The sequence below is a fragment of the Oncorhynchus kisutch genome, linkage group LG21 (assembly GCF_002021735.2).
Source record: "Oncorhynchus kisutch isolate 150728-3 linkage group LG21, Okis_V2, whole genome shotgun sequence".
NCBI lineage: Eukaryota > Metazoa > Chordata > Actinopteri > Salmoniformes > Salmonidae > Oncorhynchus > Oncorhynchus kisutch.
The window spans coordinates 27,977,637-27,997,610 of NC_034194.2; the positions used below are offsets into that span (position 1 = coordinate 27,977,637).

A 19,974-nucleotide genomic window follows, 5' to 3' on the forward strand; every position below is an offset into this window, starting at 1 on the left:
TCTCATTAGAGTAGGTTGGTTATCTAGTGGTTTTCTGTGGTAGGTGTTGTATCTCATTAGAGTAGGTTGGTTATCTAGTGGTTTTCTGTGGTAGGTGTTGTATCTCATTAGAGTAGGTTGGTTATCTAGTGGTTTTCTGTGGTAGGTGTTGTATCGCATTAGAGTAGGTTGGTTATCTAGTGGTTTTCTGTGGTAAGTGTTGTATCTCATTAGAGTAGGTTGGTTATCTAGTGTTTTTCTGTGGTAAGTGTTGTATCTCATTAGAGTAGGTTGGTTATCTAGTGGTTTTCTGTGGTAGGTGTTGTATCTCATTAGAGTAGGTTGGTTATCTAGTGGTTTTCTGTGGTAGGTGTTGTATCTCATTAGAGTAGGTTGGTTATCTAGTGGTCTTCTGTGGTAGGTGTTGTATCTCATTAGAGTAGGTTGGTTATCTAGTGGTTTTCTGTGGTAAGTGTTGTATCTCATTAGAGTAGGTTGGTTATCTAGTGGTTTTCTGTGGTAGGTGTTGTATCTCATTAGAGTAGGTTGGTTATCTAGTGGTTTTCTGTGGTAAGTGTTGTATCTCATTAGAGTAGGTTGGTTATCTAGTGGTTTTCTGTGGTAGGTGTTGTATCTCATTAGAATAGGTTGGTTATCTAGTGGTTTACTGTGGTAGGTGTTGTATCTCATTAGAGTAGGTTGGTTATCTAGTGTTTTTCTGTGGTAAGTGTTGTATATCATTAGAGTAGGTTGGTTATCTAGTGGTATTCTGTGGTAAGTGTTGTATCTCATAAGAGTTGGTTGGTTATGGTTATGGACCTGGTTATGGACCTGGCCTGGTACATGTCTCACCATAGGAGTGTACAGCCACCTCCCAGGGCCAATTAAGCACTAGACAACAACAGTCCAACTGTGTGTGTTCCTTCCTCCCCCTTCACCAGATATGAGCTCAGGGTGATTATATGGAATACAGACGAAGTAATACTGGAGGACGATGATTACTTCACTGGGGAAAAGTCCAGTGACATATTTGTCAGGGGGTAGGTACCACAGAGGGCTGCGGCGTTATGCCCTGATAGCCCAGTGGGTGTGACGAAGTGGCGTGCTCCCACGTTTTTTTGGCGTTAATCATTGTTTTTTTGTTTTGTTTTGTTTGTTTCCACGTTTTCCGTGTGTTGCGTGTTTGTTTGTGTCTCTTGTTTGTCGTCCTCTCTCTCTCCTGTGTGTCGATGCTGTGCTGTTGTCCAGCTTTGAACTGCGTGTTATTATTTGGAACACTGATGACGTAGTTCTAGAGGACGATGCTTTCATGACAGGAGAAAAGATGTCTGACATTTATGTCAGGGGGTAAAACACACGTTTAAATCGCATGGCTCGTACAAACCCCTCCCCCTTCCTTACCCGCCCCTCCCTTAGCCCTCCTATCAGCACGCAGTAAACCACAATGCCTTCACGCCTACAAACAGAGGAAGCCAATCAGGACCATACCACTTAAACAGCAAAGAGGTCAACGTGGCAACAAATGACACTAGGGCAAGCTCATCCACTAATCATTGTTGAATTAACCAGGTTAATGGATTGAAAACTGTTTGCAATAAGTTCTGTGAATGACACACTTAGAAGATAAAAGAGTCTGTCAGTTCTCATGCACATTAAATTGGATATAAGCTAGGATAACTCAATAACAGTATTCCATTTTGACTTGCCAATTGCTAATCATCCTTACTGTCATTAGTTTAACTGGTATGGTACTGCATTCCTACAACAGTTGTAGATTGTCTTGGGCGGGGGTTAAAGCTACTCGGGATTCCAGGAAGCCTCATGCATGGCAGCATTAGCAAAAAATGCTTGCATGGGAAATGGAATGGATTCCATATTGTTTTTGCAATTGTATTGTCATTTGCTGGCACTTATTAATGATGCTGTTGAGAATATATCAACACTAATGGACATTCAAAGTCGTAGAAACGTTTTTGGCCGAGGCCTCTCCCCTCCTGCTTCTCAAATGTGCCACCTTCAGGTTTTCAATTCAGTCCAACAGAACATGTGTTGAAATTCCAGTTGAAGATTTTAAAACTGACATCAATTTTCAAAGATACATTTTCAATTCATGAAATTGGAATTTTGTTTTCTTTTCTGAATTGAAATGGAATTGAACCCTCCTCACCAACCACTGGCCACTTGGCACTACTGCAGGGGATAAACTCAGTCTGCCACCCCACACTGTGCTGAGCCTGCATTGAGACTAGATTTGCATTGTAAGACACCTTCTGTTAATGTTAATCTCGTATCTGCATCTTCCCTCCAATGAAGGAAAGCACTGTCATAAAAATGTATTTGACTCTTTTTGTAAAGCTTTGTGTGTGCATGGCATTTGTAATATGTGACCGTCCAACACCAAATCAGGCAATTTGTATTTAAATACACAGTGTGAACTCTATTCTTATTCAGTTGTTTTACAGTGGTAATACTTTTTATAGAATTCACCTAGGTGCAAACACTATGACCACTATTTCACAGCCATGTTACAATTTGATTTAATGAATAATCTCATACATTTGTCATTACTGGCTGGTTTCTTATTGGAGGGTCCCACAATACGTGTTTTGCTTTTCAAATACTAACATCCTTTTTGTGTATTCAATGGAACAGACCTGTAATGCATACAACACATACTGAGTCATACTATGAATAGCAATCTCAAATCACATTAACTGATGCAAAATGGTGATCTGATCTTCACTGCGTCTGCCTAACCTCCACAGACAACCTTCACACAGAGCATGATAAGTGAAGCTTGTTAATATGCAAAAATAACCCAATAATAACACAGTCATTACACTTCATTTACTACATCATCAGGTCAACATGACCCTCACCCCTAACCTCTGACCCCCTGTGACCTTTGACCTTTAACCCAGCTGGCTGAAGGGTCAACAGGAGGACAAGCAGGACACAGACGTCCACTACCACTCTCTGACGGGCGAGGGGAATTTCAACTGGCGCTTCGTGTACCCCTTCGACTACCTGATGGCTGAGGAGAAGATCGTCATCTCCAAAAAGGAGTCCATGTTTTCCTGGGACGAGACCGAGTACAAGATCCCTGCACGCCTCACCCTGCAGGTCTGGGATGCTGACCACTTCTCCGCTGATGACTTTCTAGGTACTGTAGGCCTACACTGCTTGAGCTCTCTAGAACTCTACTCATTCTTCTTTTTTTTTAAATGTCATTTTTCTCAAATGTTCTCCATTCACTTGGCCATATACAGTTCCTTTATATCATCCCTCAAGCTCTGTCATCTCCTCAGTTATCCTCTAATGTCATGTATTGTCTCTCCTGACAGGTGCGATAGAGCTGGACCTGAACAGGTTTCCCCGCGGGGCGAAGACAGCCAAGCAGTGTTCTATAAACATGGTCCAGAACCAGGCAGAGCTGCCCTGCATCTCCATCTTCAAACAGAAGAGAGTCAAGGGCTGGTGGCCATTCGTGGCCCGTGACGAGAACGACGAGATGGAACTCACGGTGAGTGAGTGAGTGAGTGAGTGAGTGAGTGAGTGAGTGAGTGAGTGAGTGAGTGAGACCCACACACACACATTGGATCATTGGAATTATTGTGTCTTCCTCTCAGGGTAAAGTGGAGGCGGAGCTTCATCTCATGTCAGCAGAGGAGGCGGAGAAAAGTCCTGTTGGTCTTGGACGCAATGAGCCTGACCCTCTGGAGAAACCAAAGTAAGATCTTTTTATTTACAGTATACACACACACTCACACTAAGACTATACCCACATTCAGACAAAACGTACACAATCACAAATTCTATGTTAAAAGCGAAGGTGGGAAACAAAATAAGTCAGACATGGTCAACTTTCCTATAATCCTCCACTTCCTTCAGGGGTTCTAATCACACCATGCAAAAATAACACTGTGCAAGTGTTAAAACCAACTGATTTCTCCCGGTCATTTATTTCTAAACCTCTATTCTGCATCCATCAGAAGCTGATAATGGTTTACATTTTAGTCAACACTTTTTTTCTAGAGCGACTGCATACTGTACACCTTTCATTCACATTGGTCCTCCATGGGAATCGAAATCACAACCCTGGCATTGCAAGCACTGTGCTCTACCAACTGAGCCACACTGGCTTATTCAGAGGTTATGTGATGCACACAATGACTTGAAATAATAATAAGAAATACAGTCTATTTTGACACCTGCACCTCATTGCAATGTGAACACACTTTCACGGCATCACACTGTTCTCTTCCTGTCATCTCTTCACGTTTCCCTTCTTACTGTCTCTGTGTTGCCTCCCTCTCTCCCAACCAACCTGCGTTGTCTTTCCTTCCATCTACATCCCCTCCTCTCCTCCTCCTCCCCTCCTTCTGAAGTCGCCCGGACACCAGTCTCATGTGGTTTGTGAACCCCCTGAAGTCCATCCGCTACTTCATCTGGCACAACTACCGCTGGCTGATCCTCAAGGCCCTGGGCCTGCTGCTGCTGCTACTCCTGTTGGGTCTATTCCTCTACTCCTTCCCTGGATACCTCGTCAAGAAGATGCTGGGGGCCTGAGGGGGCTGAGACCTACCAGGGCCACTGGTAGCCCCCTCTCTCTTCTCCTATCCTACCGTTTCCTCTCCTGCTCCTTCTTTTCTGTCACTTTCTCTTTATCATTTACCCTCTCTCTGGTCCTCTCTCTGGTCCTCTCTCTGGTCCTCTCTCTGGTCCTCTCTCTGGTCCTCTCTCTGGTCCTCTACCTTTTTCTGTCTGGCCCTCTCTCTGGTCCTCTCTCTGGCCCTCTCTCTTTGTCCTCTACTTTTTTCTGCCTGGTCCTCTCTCTGGTCCTCTCTCTGGTCCTCTCTCTGGCCCTCTCTCTGGCCCTCTCTCTGGTCCTCTACTTTTTTCTGCCTGGTCCTCTCTCTGGTCCTCTCCTTTTTTCTGTCTGGTCCTCTCTCTGGTCCTCTCCTTTTTTCTGTCTGGTCCTCTCTCTGGTCCTCTACTTTTTTCTGCCTGGTCCTCTCTCTGGTCCTCTTCTTTTTTCTGTCTGGTCCTCTCTCTGGTCCTCTCTCTGGTCCTCTCCTTTTTTCTGCCTGGTCCTCTCTCTGGTCCTCTCCTTTTTTCTGTCTGGTCCTCTCTCTGGTCCTCTCCTTTTTTCTGTCTGGTCCTCTCTCTGGTCCTCTCTCTGGTCCTCTCTCTGTCCCTCTCTCTGGCCCTCTCTCTGGTCCTCTCTCTGGTCCTCTCCTTTTTTCTGTCTGGTCCTCTCTCTGGTCTTCTCCTTTTTTCTGTCTGGTCCTCTCTCTGGTCCTCTCTCTGGTCCTCTCTCTGTCCCTCTCTCTGGCCCTCTCTCTGGTCCTCTCTCTGGCCCTCTATCTGGTCCTCTCTCTGGCCCTCTCTCTGGTCCTCTATCTGGCCCTCTCTCTGGTCCTCTCTCTGGTCCTCTCCAGTTCTCTCCTCTGTTCCTCCTTTTCACTGATCCCATATGTGTCTATCCCTTTCCTCCCATCTCCTGCGGTATCTGTCACTCAATGGATGTTATCACATCTTCTTCTCCCCTTTCTACCACCTTCCTTTTCTATAACCTCTTTCTTCTATCCCTCCACCTCTTTCATCTCTTGTCCTCTTTCTTTTCAGGTCCTATTTTCCACATCTCAGGTCTGTCTCTCAATCTTTGTATTTTCTCAGATAGACAAAGATTGTGTCTGGTACCTAGTCCTCTTTTCTTTGTTTCCTGCTTCTCCCTGTCTTAGTCTCCTTTCCTGTGATGTCTCTTATCTCTCAACCTGTCAATGTCTTGTGTCAATCACGAGTCTGCCATTGTGCATTTCACCGTCTATACACTGGAGTCGTATATTATATGCAGCGTAAAACTTTTCCCTATAAATGTACAGCATTATACTGGCACCTGAGTTGCTAGCAGTCTAAACCACTCCATGGTGAAATTCACCAACAGAGTGGAGCAGAGACCAGGCTTTGTGAAATATCTAGCCACGACTACATCGATTCAAGATCAATACTTTAAAAAAACGAATAATGAAACGCCTACCTGGTACCTATGTTTTTCTTCTGTAGTTAAGTGCATTTATTTGTTGAATCCATACTTTTTCAATAAATGTTAATCAAATACAAACACCGACTTTTTGGCCGTTTCTGTTTCTCAGATGGCAACTTAGTGTGAATGCTCATGTGCCAATTGAATCTCCGATGATGTAGACCTAGGTCTCCAAACACTCATTGTACAATCAAATCACACAATCTACAGATGGTGTGTCGACCAATCAAATCACACAATCTACAGATGGTGTGTCGACCAATCAAATCACACAATCTACTGATGGAGTGTTGACCAATCAAGTCACACAATCTACAGATGGTAATTTTCCTTACTGTAAAACATGTTGCAGCATACAGCATCCCTGCTGTAAATTGGATGCTGTAATGTTTTACAGTAAGGAAAATAGTACCGTGAAATATATAACTGCATGGATGCTGTACAGCAAAATTACAGTATTAAGCTGTAACCAGGATAATGCTGTAAATTTACAGTGAAATTCTCCCTGAAATCTGAATTGAAGAAAAAACATAAAATACATTTATTCAAGTTGTTAACAACATTAACTACAAATCACCAATAAGGGCTGTCATTATATGGGCAGCAGGTAGCCTATCGCTTAAGAGCGTTGGGCCAGTAACCATAAGGTCACTGGTTCAAATCCCTGAGCCAAATAGGTGAAAAATTGATTGATGTGCCCTTGAGCAAGTCACTTAAACCTAATTGTTCCTGTAAGTCACTATGTGAGTGTCTGAAAAATGTCAAACAATCATCATCCCATTTTATGTCTTCATTGTCTGAGGAATATATCTGTGCTTAGCTGACTGTGCAATGGTCTTTTGGTTAATACAAATAATGTAGTTATTTCATAAACAGGGTTGTTTGCGTAGTAGTGTACGGAGAAATGTGATCCGTTGGAAATAGTCATACATCATATATGGCTCACTAACACTGGCCCTCCTCTTTTCTCTTTTTATCCTCCACCTCTGGCCCCCTTATCACCGTTTCCTCACCCCACCCACTATCTTCCCTTTAACCTACTCACCCCTCTGTCCCCCACCTCTACCTCTCCCACAACTGCCCTCCATCAACCCCATGTCCTTCTCCACTCCCTTCCCTATATCTTCTACCCCGCTATCCCCCCCCCCCCCCCCCCCCCCCCCCCCCCCCCAGTCGGCCAGACACCACCTTCCTGTGGTTCCTGAGCCCCCTGAAGGCCATCCGCTACCTGGTGTGTAACCGCTACAAGTGGCTCATCATCAAGATGATTGTGGCCCTGCTGCTGCTCATGATGCTGGGGCTCTTCCTCTACAGCATGCCTGGCTACCTGGTCAAGAAGCTGCTGGGGGCCTGAGGGGGATGAATGAGTGGATACATGAGGAGACAAGATGATTGCAGCCCCCCTCCCTCAACATCCCAGCCTTGCCCCCGCCCCACCACCCATCTAACCTGGGCAGTGCTGCTTAACACACATTCTACTCAAAGTTGTTCTATCTATCCCTTGGACTTTTTATCTATCGCTTTAACTACTAAAAACCAAGAACGTCCATATATCTTCTACTCTACAGTAGCACAGTGGGCCTAACCACTCCTGCGATGACCACTGACTAACCAATCAAACTCCTCGCCCCTGATCTGATCATCAATGATGTGGCATACCCTGATGTAACATTTGAGACATTGTTTATTTATTTATCTATTTATTTGTGACTTAAATGATTTGGAAGGGCATGGTTAGTGGTCAGTTGATCGGTACTGTTGGTCTTGCATGGACATACATTTCTCAAGTGATGTTGTCATTTTTCCCATTACTTCTATTATACGGCTGTTTTTAAATGGGAATCATGGGGTTGGTTGGTGTGATCACTTGAACTGGACAACAAATGGATTGTTTCCAACAGTTAAAGTTCCTCTTGCAGCCTTTGTACACATCTTAAATAATGATGAAGAGATTGAACAACAGATGTCTATTTTCTTAGGACCTAGTTTAACAAGATTTAAAGAGGAACAAAGAATACAATAATAACTTTTGAATATTTATCAATTACCGAGCTAAGCATGCTATCGTTTGGTTTAATTTGTGTCCTCAAACACCAACATTTTATGGAACAATGCTTGTTTCTTCAGCCCTTCCTTCAGTGACCTGGAATGCTCTTATAGATTGTTACTGTTATCCAGCAAATGCACAGTAGGTTTAGAGACGAATATGCATGCAACTGTATTCTAACATCTCAGAGTGATTCAGTTTACATGGTCATCTGACAAGGCATGACTTTCTATTGTAGCTTTACAGTCAGTTACTAAACCTTTTATTTATGTCCGGATCTAGACCATTTTTTTTTTTACAATGTAGAGATTCCTAAGTGGTTATGTGCATCTTATAGCACATGAGACGTACAGAAATAGGAAGGTGGGGATTGGCCTCTTGACCTCTACCCTATCGGCCTATCAGATTACTCGGCTTGCCCTATCAGTTTTTTTAATCAGTTTAATTACTATGCATACTACCTTCCTCTAATTACTTGTTTTTGATTGACGTTTGATTACTATTGATATTGTTCTGCAATGTTGAGGGAGATAGCACGTAAGCATTGCACTGCATCTTTTAGACCTGCTGGAAACTGTGTAGGTGATGAATAGAATTAGATTTGAGATGACTTAGTTTGCAGTGGGCAGTTCCCTCATGGTTTCCCTTGCTTGACCTACCTGTAGTTATGAGGCAGGTATCTTGTTCTGGAGGCAGCTCTGAAGAGTGGTCACTAGCTGGCACAGCCACAAAGTCATAAAATCTGATTTTAAAATTAACCCTAGCTTTAACCAGCCAGATAACCCTAATTGATAACCCTAGCCTCAAATTAAGTCCAACAAGTGAATTTCTTTCCAGAAATGTTTACAATTGCCACTTTTGACTTTGCAGCTAGCTCAGGTCTGCCTCAAGGACAAAACTCATCCCAATAAACGTTTGACATCATTTGTGTTGCAGTCATCTTAGTGATCCCGTGTTCACAAAATACAAACCAACAAAAAAATATATTTTAATGTTTGCACTAACTCTCGTCTGTTTGTATGATAAAATGTATTTATATATTTCTGTTGAAAAGTGTGCAATCTTAATTTGTCTGTTTTAACAAGGACTTTCAATAAATTGAATGAATTGAAAAACAATTTTGGGAAATGTTTAGGTTTATATACGTTTACAGCGTCTAATAAATGTCGCTGTGTTGTTGATGTGTGTGGCAGAGGTTGCATGAGTGTCTAGACTGTTGATGTGTGTGGCAGAGGTTGCATGAGTATCTAGACTGTTGATGTGTGTGGCAGAGGTTGCATGAGTATCTAGACTGTTGATGTGTGTGGCAGAGGTTGCATGAGTATCTAGACTGTTGATGTGTGTGGCAGAGGTTGCATGAGTATCTAGACTGTTGATGTGTGTGGCAGAGGTTGCATGAGTATCTAGACTGTTGATGTGTGTGGCAGAGGTTGCATGAGTATCTAGACTGTTGATGTGTGTGGCAGAGGTTGCATGAGTATCTAGACTGTTGATGTGTGTGGCAGAGGTTGCATGAGTATCTAGACTGTTGATGTGTGTGGCAGAGGTTGCATGAGTATCTAGACTGTTGATGTGTGTGGCAGAGGTTGCATGAGTATCTAGACTGTTGATGTGTGTGGCAGAGGTTGCATGAGTATCTAGACTGTTGATGTGTGTGGCAGAGGTTGCATGAGTATCTAGACTGTTGATGTGTGTGGCAGAGGTTGCATGAGTATCTAGACTGTTGATGTGTGTGGCAGAGGTTGCATGAGTATCTAGACTGTTGATGTGTGTGGCAGAGGTTGCATGAGTATCTAGACTGTTGATGTGTGTGGCAGAGGTTGCATGAGTATCTAGACTGTTGATGTGTGTGGCAGAGGTTGCATGAGTATCTAGACTGTTGATGTGTGTGGCAGAGGTTGCATGAGTATCTAGACTGTTGATGTGTGTGGCAGAGGTTGCATGAGTATCTAGACTGTTGATGTGTGTGGCAGAGGTTGCATGAGTATCTAGACTGTTGATGTGTGTGGCAGAGGTTGCATGAGTATCTAGACTGTTGATGTGTGTGGCAGAGGTTGCATGAGTATCTAGACTGTTGATGTGTGTGGCAGAGGTTGCATGAGTATCTAGACTGTTGATGTGTGTGGCAGAGGTTGCATGAGTATCTAGACTGTTGATGTGTGTGGCAGAGGTTGCATGAGTATCTAGACTGTTGATGTGTGTGGCAGAGGTTGCATGAGTATCTAGACTGTTGATGTGTGTGGCAGAGGTTGCATGAGTATCTAGACTGTTGATGTGTGTGGCAGAGGTTGCATGAGTATCTAGACTGTTGATGTGTGTGGCAGAGGTTGCATGAGTATCTAGACTGTTGATGTGTGTGGCAGAGGTTGCATGAGTATCTAGACTGTTGATGTGTGTGGCAGAGGTTGCATGAGTATCTAGACTGTTGATGTGTGTGGCAGAGGTTGCATGAGTATCTAGACTGTTGATGTGTGTGGCAGAGGTTGCATGAGTATCTAGACTGTTGATGTGTGTGGCAGAGGTTGCATGAGTATCTAGACTGTTGATGTGTGTGGCAGAGGTTGCATGAGTATCTAGACTGTTGATGTGTGTGGCAGAGGTTGCATGAGTATCTAGACTGTTGATGTGTGTGGCAGAGGTTGCATGAGTATCTAGACTGTTGATGTGTGTGGCAGAGGTTGCATGAGTATCTAGACTGTTGATGTGTGTGGCAGAGGTTGCATGAGTATCTAGACTGTTGATGTGTGTGGCAGAGGTTGCATGAGTATCTAGACTGTTGATGTGTGTGGCAGAGGTTGCATGAGTATCTAGACTGTTGATGTGTGTGGCAGAGGTTGCATGAGTATCTAGACTGTTGATGTGTGTGGCAGAGGTTGCATGAGTATCTAGACTGTTGATGTGTGTGGCAGAGGTTGCATGAGTATCTAGACTGTTGATGTGTGTGGCAGAGGTTGCATGAGTATCTAGACTGTTGATGTGTGTGGCAGAGGTTGCATGAGTATCTAGACTGTTGATGTGTGTGGCAGAGGTTGCATGAGTATCTAGACTGTTGATGTGTGTGGCAGAGGTTGCATGAGTATCTAGACTGTTGATGTGTGTGGCAGAGGTTGCATGAGTATCTAGACTGTTGATGTGTGTGGCAGAGGTTGCATGAGTATCTAGACTGTTGATGTGTGTGGCAGAGGTTGCATGAGTATCTAGACTGTTGATGTGTGTGGCAGAGGTTGCATGAGTATCTAGACTGTTGATGTGTGTGGCAGAGGTTGCATGAGTATCTAGACTGTTGATGTGTGTGGCAGAGGTTGCATGAGTATCTAGACTGTTGATGTGTGTGGCAGAGGTTGCATGAGTATCTAGACTGTTGATGTGTGTGGCAGAGGTTGCATGAGTATCTAGACTGTTGATGTGTGTGGCAGAGGTTGCATGAGTATCTAGACTGTTGATGTGTGTGGCAGAGGTTGCATGAGTATCTAGACTGTTGATGTGTGTGGCAGAGGTTGCATGAGTATCTAGACTGTTGATGTGTGTGGCAGAGGTTGCATGAGTATCTAGACTGTTGATGTGTGTGGCAGAGGTTGCATGAGTATCTAGACTGTTGATGTGTGTGGCAGAGGTTGCATGAGTATCTAGACTGTTGATGTGTGTGGCAGAGGTTGCATGAGTATCTAGACGACTCTTTGAGGGTATTGTGTGCATATTTTTGTTGTGTGTGTAAAACATCTCCATCTCTCCCTGCAGTCGTCCCAACACCAGTCTGTCGTGGATGCTGAACCCGGTGCGTGTAGTGTGTATCCTAGTCTGGAGGCAGTACAAGCTGCACTGTGCTCTGCTGCTGGGGGCCGTCCTGGGACTTCTGTTCCTGGGCCTGCTCTTCTTCTCCCTGCCTTCTGCCCTCAGCTACAAGATCTTCAACGTCGCTGGCTGAACACACACTTATCAACCACACACATGCAAACGTAACTTTCTCTCCATGTGGCTGATCCCTGAATGTATTTGCATCTTAAATTGTTTGTATTGTACTGAACAAGTTCTAATACGTTACATTTTATTCAATATTGTTGGTAACATTCTACTTTACTACTAGTTAACTCCCATTATGCACTTTATATTTTACATTGTGTTAAACGTCAACTCCCATACTTGTAAGTTGATAAAGTGATTTATTTTCCTCATCAAATATGAAACATTTCCACTACACTGTGTTCGTGTGTGCTCTTCTCTTCCTCATTGGTCAGCTCATTCACTCAGGAGCCAACGGCATCACCTGGGTGGGCAGAATATCCAGCTCAGAATTCATCCGAAGAATGGAGATTGTCAGTAAATGTCTCTAAATTAGCACAAACATTCTGGACATTAACCCTCTAGATGCTCTTACACACACACTCACCCTGGAGGTGCTGTATTGGTGCAGCAGCATCTGTAGCTCTGGATTCTGTTTTAAACTCTGTGTCTGTCGTTAAACCGCGATCAGAACAATGCTGGGAACAGACCGATAAAAAACTAAATCAGTGCTCAATCAATTACCGCTCTTTATATCAACAGTTTTATAACTCAATTAGAGGCCGGATTGAATCTACAATACATTAGCAACAGCCTTCTAATATTGAGTTTCACCCCCTTTTGCCCTCAGAACAGCCTCAATTCGTCGAGGCATGGACTCTACAAGGTTTAAAGCATTCGACAAGGATGGTGGCCCATGTTGACTCCAACTAGTTGGCTGGATGTCCTTTGGGTGGTGGACCATTCTTGACGGGAAAATGTTATGCGTGAAAAACACAGCAGCGTTACAGTTCTTGACACTGAAACCGGTGCGTCTGGCACCTACATTACTACCATACCTCAAAGGCACTTAAATATTTTGTCTTGCCCATTCACCCTCTGAATGGCACTAAATTGTCTCAAGGCTTAAAAATCAATAAGGGATCATAGCTTTCACCAGGATTCACCTGGTCAGTCACAATCATCACTCCATTGTTACGATTAATAGGAGTGGTGGTGGGTGGAATCAGGCGCAGAGAGCAGGGTTCAGTCTTTCCTTCAAATTTAATCTCCAGTGCAACAAAAACAGTCACGCCAACACACAGGGCGTAGAATAGGTTGCCGGTCCAAACAACAGGACAAAATAGTCCGGAGAAGAAATGTACAATTACTCACACCATCAAACACAGAGTAACACAAAACAAGCCCGCACAAATACCCAGCAGGCCTAGTGCCCTTAAATACCATACAAACAAAACCCTAATACAAAACAGGTGTACCCAATTACCCAATAACCAAAAACAAACGGAAAGGAAATCGATGGCAGCTAATAGGCCGGCGACGACGACCGCCGAGCACCGCCCGAACAGGAAGAGGCACCGTCTTCGGCAAGGTTCGTGACATCCATTGTGAGAAATATGTTTTTGTAAAGTTTCACTTGGTCATATGATATGTGTAAGGTAGTTTCTCCATTGATTTAAGTTGACTATTTTGAGCCCAGTCAGTCACATATAATGCCCATACTAGCAAGCCTCTTAGAGTGCATGCCCAGTACACTTCTTGCTTACTACTGGTATGCTTTTGGTTATTGAAACAGAGGGCCCTAGTGTTGGCAGAGTTCCTCTGTCCAGTGTCTGTGTTCTTTTGCCCATCTTAATCTTAAATTTTTTTGGCCAGCCTGAGATGTGGCTTTTTCTTTGCAACTCTGCCTAGAAGGCCTGCATCCCGGAGTCGCCTCTTCACTGTTGATGTTGAGACTAGTGTTTTGCGGGTACTATTTAATGAAGCTGCCAGTTGAGGACCTGTGAGGCATCTGTTTCTCAAACTAGACACTCTAATGTACTGGTCCTCTTGCTCAGTTGTGCACTGGGGCCTCCCACTCTTTCTATTCTGGTTAGAGACAGTTTGGGCTGTTCTGTGCAGTAGTACAGTGTTGTATGAGATCTTCAGTTTCTTGGCCATTTCTTGCTGTTTTATTGCTTCCTTAATAAGGACAACCGTTTTCAGCTGTGATAACATAATTGCAAAAGGGTTTTCTAATGATCAATTAGCATTTTAAAATGATACACTTGGATTAACTAACACAATGTGCCATTGGAACACAGGATTGATGGTTGTTGATAACGGGCCTCTGTACGCCTATGTAGATATTCCATAAAAAATCTGCCATTTCCAGCTATAATAGTCATTTACAACATTAACAATGTCTACACTGTATTTCTGATCAATTTGATAACATAATTGGTGTAATGAACACACCCCAGCTCAACCCTTTAAGTGGAGATTGATTGGACTTGAGATGGGTCTTTGGACTCCAGTGGTGTTACACAGACACTAGGGGGCTCTAGAGAGTCAGTCATGATGATTTACAGCATCTCTCTCTCTCTCTCTCTCTCACACACACACACACACACACACACACACACACACACACACACACACACACACACACACACACACACACACACACACACACACACACTAGACTGCTCCACTCACTGTGACAGACACACCACAGCACCATAGGACTCAACATCATGCTGCACTTTGAGTCTAGGGAGGCCAGTAATAAGAGCATTAAGACTTTGCCCTTTTGATTGTCTTCCGCATTGGGAGAGTGGTACCAGAGTGCACTGGGCCAGTGTTTAGTCTGGGCCATGGTGCTGTCTGATCTGAACAAACATCTGCATGGTGTCCCTATTTAACTCTAGGCTTGTATTACTCACAGCAGTAGTACATTATAAAGTGGTGTCTTTCCCTCAATGGTGTAAACAGATATTAGTCAAGGACTGTGTTTCTTGAGTTTCAGTGATATGTATATTATTTCATACAGTTGGTTAGAAAGGATACCACGGCTACCAATTGCCCTTTAGTAGACCATTAGTCAGTTTAAATGAGATATTTCATATAGGTGACACAGTCCCACAGGCCATGCATGATATGGTATTGTGGTATTGATCATGTTGCTATTGTTAATATACAGTTTATCTTACAGGTAACACACCAAAAGGAACTAATGAAGTGCACACAGTCCATTTCCTTTTATTGATGGAATGTCTTAAAAGGATTGATTGGTCTATACTGCTTTTTAACTACAATTGATTACAGACAACAACACTGCCCTGCAATCAGTTAGCCTATTGATTGGCAGGTTATTGATCTGTGCCATGGCATTTAAATAGCATTTATCAATTACAACTTTCTGAAGGCCTGTCGAATTTCTAGAATGATTTCACAATCACAGCCTCAACAGACTGACAGTAGAATGACAGCTAGTCAATTTATTATACATCACTGTCAGTCACTGTATGGCAGGCCTGGGCAACTCCAGTCCTCGGGGGCCTGATTGGTGTCACACTTTTGTCCCAGCCCCTGCTAACACACCTGACTCCAATAATCAACTAATCATGATCTTCAGTTAAAAATGCAATTAGTTTAAATCAGGTGTGTTTTCTAGGGATGGGGGAAAGTGTGACACCAATCAGGCCCCCAAGGACTGGAATTGCCCAGGCCTGCTGTATGGAGTAGTCTCTTGTAATTCACACTAGGTGAAGTCAAAGGGCTTGTCTTAAAATATATCCAATTCCCTACATAGTGAGGGTACCAGTGGGGTTACCAGTGCCAGAGATTTTATGATATGGTGTCATTCTGTAAAATATGGACCGTTATTCATCTATTCAGCACCCACACACTTAGGTTTATAGCAGGGGTGGGCAACTCCAGTCCGCGAGGGCCTGATTGGTGTGACACTTTTTCTCCATCACTAGCAAACACAGCTGATTAATCAAATTGCATTCTAAACTGAAGATCATGATTAGGTGACTATTGGAGTCAGGTGTGTTAGCTGGGGCTGGGGAAAACTGTGACACCAATCAGGCCCTCAAGGACTGGAATTGCCCACCCCTGGTTTATAGCTATGAGGATATCTTAATGTACTATTGTCCTTTAAAGTGTCCTATGTCACATAATACACTTTCCACTTACATTTTTGGACCGGAGGTTTGACACAGCCTTGAACCAAACCCTTGCTAATGTTTTATTGTGTCTTCGTCGTTGTGTTGTGTAGGAAATGGCACTAGTTGTTCACCAATTAGCATCCTCGGGGCCTGTTCTGGCGCCCGACCACAGATGGTCCCATGACACAGAGAGACTCTAGACATAGTCTGGAGGCGACGGAGCGTAAACCAAGCACAAAGGACAGTGTCATGATGATCCTGTGAGGATCCAAACAGGTCAAATCAGGTTTGCAATGAATGACTTCAACCAGACCCCTCTCACCCGCAGAGGGGGGATGGGGAAGGAACTGGTGGGGATTATCAATTCTCGTCCTGTCGTAAATTTGAGGAGAGAACATTCAGCTCTCCCTCTCAAATGTTCACCAGATGAATGTGCCTTTGTTTCACAGACTTTTCCCGCCAAAACTCTAACATTCTAAAGTGAATACTGGAACAATATTTTAGAACAACATAGAATGTGGGGAATGGTCAGAAGTGAATTATAGAACACTAATGTCATATTGTGTGTTATTTTGTGATGTCATTAAAAAATGTATAAAGGAAATACTGGAACTTGTAAAGTATACCCACTACATGTACGAAGCTTCCATCCAATGCGTGGGTATGAAATATGAAAAAGTATGAAAGTGTTGTTGAGAGGGATATGAGTTTAGGAACCATAAAATATAATTGTTTTACATAAACTTTGCACAGTTGCAAGTCACCCCCCAGAGTAAGGTAAGAGAGCGTGCCAGCCTGACAGAACTGCCCTTTTGTACAAACTGTATAAAATGATGGGTTAAGAATTAACATATCAGACCAGAGAGATGTAGAGCTGCAGCTCACGTTTAAAGTGGTTTGAACTCTGAATCTCAACTAGAGGTAGAGATGATAAATTCACCTCACTGGTACACTTGATTAGCTGTCCTAAGTAAAGTATCTAGAAAAGTGAATTGAAGGTGGACCATTCTACTATGCTCAAACCACCGCAGTACGCTACTCTCATCACCCCACTGGGAACCATCGACACGGCTGGCCAGCCTGTCTTCAAAGAGGCATCTTCCAGAGCGAATGGAAGGAGAATAAACGTTGTAGTTCTGTTCAGGACTACTCGACAAGTCCCCAGATACCAGACAACTATAGAAAAGGACAACAGTAGAAGACTTGTCGGAACCATTTTGGAAAATCAGAGCCTTACAAGCATGCCGCAAAAAGACCCAACCCCATTTCCAAGGCGGCTTGGTTCTGAGAGAGATACACGTGAACCAAGGCATTTTCACTTAAGTACATTCATGATGTCTTACTCCAAGCGGGCAGCGATTCATGTGAAAAGTATAAGTGAGAGTAGTTTCTAAATGTACCAACGTCTCTATCCCCCTCTCTCTCTCTCTCTCTCTCTCTCTCTCTCTCTCTCTCACCCTCACCATGTCTTTTGTAACAAGCTACCATATTGTGTCAGTCTGCTTGGGACCTGTTTCTAATGTATTAAGTGTGTATGTTTATCCTGTGTTACCATTTAATTAGCTAGTAAATAAATAATGAAACCAATTTGTGTAATAAGTAAGGCTCTGGTCTTTGCAGATGAAAGGGGGTTACAACTGTTCAGAATGATGATATGATACAAGGTTATGATTAATAAGTTGACTGTTTATAGATGTGATAGGTAAAGACCTTTAGAGTTTTATTTTGGAAATGGTAACTTTTTAATGAACTGCTCTCGTGGTGCCCCAGATCCTAATGAGTTAATTGTTACATGACTAATTTGATCGGGTAACAATTAAACATAGTTCGTTTATTAGATAAATAACAGTCTTCAGATTCATGTTAAAAGTCAAGTCATGACAACAGTGTCACGCAACATCAAAGGAGGCGTGTGTGAGTGTATGTGAGTATGTGTGTGACCCAACAAAGGCATGTGATGTCCAAATCTTCCATCATACTTAATTATCCGTTTTGATCTGAATCGACTGAATCAAATTGACACTCCACATCCACAAGCTGAAAGCTTACAGTAGAGACATTCATGTTTATAACTTGTTTCTTCATAAGTGACAAAAAATTGTGAGACAGACCTCCTAAACTCAGTCATCATCATGTTACAGTAATCACAGACTGAGAGGCTGACTCACATGTCAGAGCCCCAGAAGAGAGCACTGAGGCTGGGAGTCCAGCGGCTGATGAGATACTGTACAGAGAGCCAGACAGGAAGTAGTGGAGCATGTAAATGCCATTTATGCAACTTTCTTTATGTAAATGGCATTTCAGCACCTATTACACTATTGTAAATTAGTGTTCTTAGCGTAATCATCAGTGAATCTCTGAATAGAGCAAGTCACGCCACACAGCATGAGGCCTGCTATTAGTGATGACATTCATCTTCGCCATACATACAGCCTGTCGGCATCTGTCAATATATACAGTCCTTAATTGAAACTTCTTAATACACAAAGTGTGTTTTGGGCTTCATGTAATCCTCAGGACCAACTCTTCCATCTTAACCCACGTCATTCATTCCCTGAATTGTTCACCTCAGTAATGGATGTCCGTCACCTTGATTCACCAAACCACCTTTCATTGTACTTCATACATGGGGGAGATTACATCATTGTGTTTTCGCTCTCAAATTCTATGCTGTTCAATCAAATCAATCAATAAAATGTATTTATAAAGCCCCTTTTCCATCAGCAGATGTCACAAAGTCCTTATACACTTCATATAGGAAAAGCTACACTGAGTGGAAGGATTTAAAGCAAGTGACCCATACAGAATATCAATGCTTGTTTTTATGTTATTTTACAAACACAGGTTGCTATTGAGGGTGTACTGCATGCAGAGCCTTAAGACTGCTGTGCCCAATGTTGTCTGTCTCTCTGTCTCACTCAGTGGGAAAGATGTTCACATTGCCCTGATAAATGGATGTTGAGTCCTGTGGCATCTCACTTCTATCACCTGACGAATATTGCCAGAGAGATTTATGACACAGAGATGTATGACACTGAGAGATTTATGACACAGAGATTTATGACACTGAGAGATTTATGCAAGCTGGTCTGCCCCGAAACGCTACTGGTCAGCGCTGAAGTATGTGCACTGACGGAAAGCACACATTACACTTGATTCAGCTAATGGGGGATTCCTCATATAACTAGATATTTTTAAAAATACAACGATTTTAGGGATTTTCACAATATTTAATTCATAGAGGGGTCATTTGGAGGAAGGGTTGTTGACGTATCTTTGACACTTGTATCTTAAAGCATATTGAGACATAATTTATTGAATTAGGAACATTTGTGGCATTTTGGCCCTTCAGACATTTTGACTAATGTTTCATCTGTAAACCCTTCTTACATCAGCTGATGCCACAAAGTTCTGTACAGAAACCCAGCCTAAAACCCCAAAACAGCAAGCAATGCAGGTGTAGAAGCAGGGTGGCTAGGAAAAACTCCCTAGAAAGGCCTTGCCAGAACCCAGGAAGAAACCTAGAGAAGAACCAGGCTATGAGGGGTGGCCAGTCCTCTTCTGGCTGTGCCGGGTGGAGATTATAGAAGAATATGGCCAAGATGTTCAAATGTTCATAGATGACCAGCAGGGTTAAATAATAATAAACACAGTGGATGAGGGTGCAACAGGCCAGCACCCCAGGAGTAAATGTCAGTTGGCTTTTCATAGACGATCATTCAGAGTATCTCTACCGCTCCTGCTGTCTCTAGAGGTCAAGGTTCCATAGCCGCAGGCAGAACAGTTGAACCTGGAGCAGCAGCACGACCAGATGGACTGGGGACAGCAAGGAGTCATCAGGCCAGGTAATCCTGAGGCATGGTCCTAGGGCTCAGTCCTCCGAGAGAGAAAGAAAGAAAGAAAGAAAGAGAGAAAAAGAGAGAGAGAATTAGAGAGAGCATACTTAAATTCACACAGGACACCGGATA

At 43.2% G+C, this 19,974-nt stretch overlaps 1 protein-coding gene across 15 annotated transcripts in view; it reads left to right on the forward strand.

The window, feature by feature from the left end:
* Positions 1–12,265, forward strand: part of otofa (otoferlin a) — a 139,253-nt gene extending 126,988 nt beyond the window's left edge. For 6 of the 15 annotated variants that reach the window (XM_031800778.1, XM_031800784.1, XM_031800788.1 and 3 more), the window contains 5 exons: positions 1,228–1,326; positions 2,901–3,142; positions 3,324–3,502; positions 3,609–3,709; positions 11,811–12,259. In XM_031800778.1, the coding sequence (XP_031656638.1) occupies positions 1,228–1,326; positions 2,901–3,142; positions 3,324–3,502; positions 3,609–3,709; positions 11,811–11,997 (808 nt within the window). In that variant the 3' untranslated portion in view covers positions 11,998–12,259. Of the gene's footprint in view, positions 1–920; positions 1,020–1,227; positions 1,327–2,900; positions 3,143–3,323; positions 3,503–3,608; positions 3,710–4,367; positions 4,729–7,198; positions 8,248–11,810 lie in introns of those variants that run through there. The other 9 variants (XM_031800781.1, XM_031800792.1, XM_031800780.1 and 6 more) reach the window with 6 other exon arrangements.
* Positions 12,266–19,974: the final 7,709 nt, after the last annotated feature.